Below are 3,361 nucleotides of genomic sequence, written 5' to 3' on the forward strand. Positions count from 1 at the left end.
AGGGTAACACATAGTTGATAAAAATGAAAAAAAAAAAATATATATATATATATATATATATATATATATATATATATATATATATATATATATATATATATATATATATATGATTTGGTTTGTACTAAACATAAAATTCCAAATATAAAAAACCACAGACGTATGTTTAGGAGAAAACAAAAGCCCTCATCACCCACTTATATTTCCCCCCAAACAACCACCACCATTTTCCTTAAACCTTGCTCCATAGCGTCTCCACAATCATCTGTCATATTCACCAACCTTTCATTTGCCATAATTGATTAATTGCAAACCACATCATGGTTGGTCGACATCCATCGAAATTCAAACATGTTACATATTACTTTCATTCTTAAAAAATACAAATCAGTTATTGCAAGTAGAAAATAAATTATCATATCTTTTGGTGAAAATAGTAAAGTTTGTTGCTGTTTCATGCAATTGGGCTAAACTAATATAGGCAAACTATATTAAAATGAAACATAGACTTCATAAAGACTCCAACGGATTATTCATTATATAATTGCAACCAATATAAAAGAATTGAGATAGATACATCTTAAGTTCAAAACCATTAAATTCAAACGCCTTAACTAAACACAGTAGGTCTTTTCTGCAATTCTGAATACTTCCAAGCTAACAAAACTAAGCTTCAAAGGGAGCTTCAAACATTATGAAAATCAATAATCACATACCATATCTACAATCATAACCAAACCAAAAAAAAAAAAAAGACGAGATTGACATGATGAAACACAAGTTATGGTCGTGGACGCCCGAATACGATCTTTGCATTAGTTGATGCACGTTGATATAGTAGCAACTCTCTTAACATCTTAACTTCTTCATTAATAGAAACCCGACTATCAATTATTATTCCCACATTCTTTAGCATAGGTGACTTCCCCAAGATAAGCTTCACAAAATCCATTTCTGGCCTTATGTTGCTCATGTTCCTTATCTCTAATTCACGCAGATGATCAAAGCTAATGTAGCTGTAATCTTCCACCTCAAGACCGACCGAAGAAACTTCTGTTGAGTAGCATATCTATTGAATAAAAAAAATACATCTATTAAAAATCACATGGCAAATCATTGTCATAACTCATAAAACATTATGGCATTCGTTCATATTATTTTACCTCCATTATAACTTTCTGTATATTCGGGGAGCTTGTAATAAAAAAAAGAGCAGAACGTAACTCAACTTCTATCCCAAATCGCAGTCCAGATAATACAAGAACTCGAAGGTGGACAGGTGCAGACGGAAGCTTTTGTTGCATCGCCCCTGTAGCAAAGCACTTTAACCAAAAAAAAAAACAAAAAAAACAAGGATTAGGCGATTAGCAAAGGACAATTGCACTTGAAGTTGTATGAGATATAATCTTGGATCAATATGTGTTACCTTAACCGGATACGAACTCATATGCAAATGTTCAATTAATGGTAAACACTCAAATAGCTCAACAAAGTCAGAATTCCAACTTCCAATAGCATGTTTTTCATCTTCTATCTGCATCAAAATACAACTAGACTTATACTAAAATACTATAATGTAGAAACTTCATTTTAAAGCAAAGTTTGGCACGCCATAGCTACTTAGTTAGCTTATTTTTCGATTTTGTTTAGGTTGTCATGTTTGCCGAACCAAAAAATAGCTTATAAGTTAGATTTTTAAAAAACTACTAAGACTAGCTTTTCAACAAATTTATTGAGCTTTTTTAAAATTCTCCCAAATATAGCTTTTATTAATTATATAAAAAAAATAATAAATAAATCTTCTACGTGTCTTTTTATGTCATTTTACATTTTTCAACTAGCTTATCAGCTAATTTTACCAAATATCATTTTTTATCGGCTAATAGCTTTTAACTAGTCTACCAAACATAAGTTAAAATAGAGAATTTTGTTGGACTTTACCAAAGTGAAGCTCTTAAGTAACGGGCAATTGAAGATAAAACGGAGAAGAACTTTGACAGTTACGCCGACATTGTGAAAGTATAAACTCGTGAGCATACCGAATCCATAAAACTTTGATGGAGGTTGAAATTTACAATTTTGGAGGTTTAAATGTGTCAATTGTTGCAACATAAAGAATGATGACAACAACTTATGGTCTTTTCCTGACCCAATGCAAAGAGTAAAGCTTTTCAAGGTAGGGTTTCTTGATAGATGAAGGATGATTTGGTCAATCTCACAACAACTGCTTAGTTGGGAAGCAGAAAGGGAGAACTCAAGTATTGGGCGATGGTGTAGCAACAAGATTGGGCACACAATGTGTAAGAGTTTACATCGGTTGGATAAGTGATTGTAAGGAAATTTTTGAAAGAGTTCATCATCAAACTTGAGTTTAGGCATGTTCACACAATGATACCTCCAGTCTTGAGATAAAATGCTTGTTTTGAATGCATCTCGCACTGGGAGAAAAGTTAACATTGCTTGTATTATATTTGGTGGAAGATTGTTTATCATATCCAATGATGAACCTTCAACTTCCATGCTGCAAAATTTTAGCAAGGGTAAGATTAGTACAATAAGATATTTAAGTAAAACTAATTACATTATTGTTGTAAAACTGATAATGAAGATATTGTTAAAACTAACATCAGTTACACTAAACATCTTCAACAATTAATTTACATCTTGTTAAAACTAAGATCCGTTACTTGTCGAACTTTAAAACCAAAAGAAAAAAAATTCAAAACTAACATGAAAAGCCTATAATCATTCTGGAATTTAGCGATCAAATTGCAGCATGTGAAACTGAACTACATTTACAGTGAATAATTGGCAGAATTACATAAAATTTTCAAATCGAAAAGAGTATATGAATAGAAATTGTTAAAGTTTGGGTGTTATATGAATTTCACCATCGGCGGATCACTGCTTTCTCTTCCATGTATTGGTACACCAACCACCGTGGGTCGCCGTCCTACACTGCTTGACCGGTCTGTCACTCGTCTTCAGCGCTCCTTCCTTGTTCCCTGTCGATACCGACGCCGCCTCCCATGGTTTTGTATTAGTGTTTATATGTTTGGTATTTATATGAGGGTTTCTTTTTTGCAGTAGCCTCCCCTGTTTCTATTTATGGAACAAAATCATATTTATTTACGCGCAAAAAGGTATTAAAAATATACTTTTTATTTTATTTTTTCGATTTTAGGACGTCTTTAAGACGTTCTTATTTTTTAAATAAAATTGAAAACTTTAATTTGAACATAATATTTTTTCTTAATTTTATTTAATATTGATATTTTTATTTTTATTCATAATATAAAATACATTCTTTTATTTTCTTTTATTTTTTCGATTTTGTTATTGAATTTTTCGACCTGTAATA

At 31.3% G+C, this 3,361-nt stretch overlaps 1 protein-coding gene across 1 annotated transcript; it reads right to left on the minus strand.

The window, feature by feature from the left end:
- Positions 1-580: 580 nt before the first annotated feature.
- LOC145101275 (F-box/FBD/LRR-repeat protein At1g13570-like) lies at positions 581-3,085 on the minus strand. The gene is made up of 5 exons (XM_079038454.1): positions 2,892-3,085; positions 1,942-2,521; positions 1,427-1,534; positions 1,164-1,322; positions 581-1,069 (listed from the first exon to the last, which is right to left on the minus strand). Exons 1-5 carry the CDS (start codon positions 2,918-2,920, stop codon positions 782-784), a joined length of 1,164 nt encoding a protein of 387 aa, XP_078894580.1. The 5' UTR covers positions 2,921-3,085; the 3' UTR covers positions 581-781.
- Between the last annotated feature and the right edge of the window lie 276 nt (positions 3,086-3,361).

This window comes from Lactuca serriola, chromosome 4, assembly GCF_051521515.1.
Source record: "Lactuca serriola cultivar US96UC23 chromosome 4, Lser_US96UC23_V15, whole genome shotgun sequence".
Classification (NCBI taxonomy): domain Eukaryota; kingdom Viridiplantae; phylum Streptophyta; class Magnoliopsida; order Asterales; family Asteraceae; genus Lactuca; species Lactuca serriola.

What these genes read in the sequence shown, in the direction of transcription:
- LOC145101275 (XM_079038454.1), bottom strand. Translation starts at nt 2,920, where the DNA reads ATGGAAGAGAAAGCAGTGATCCGCCGATG. An exon ending in TACTTAAGAGCTTCACTTTG is followed by an intron (nt 1,535 to 1,941) that starts GTAAAGTCCAAC and finishes ATTTTGATGCAG; the next exon opens with ATAGAAGATGAAAAACATGC. An exon ending in TACAGAAAGTTATAATGGAG is followed by an intron (nt 1,070 to 1,163) that starts GTAAAATAATAT and finishes TTTATTCAATAG; the next exon opens with ATATGCTACTCAACAGAAGT.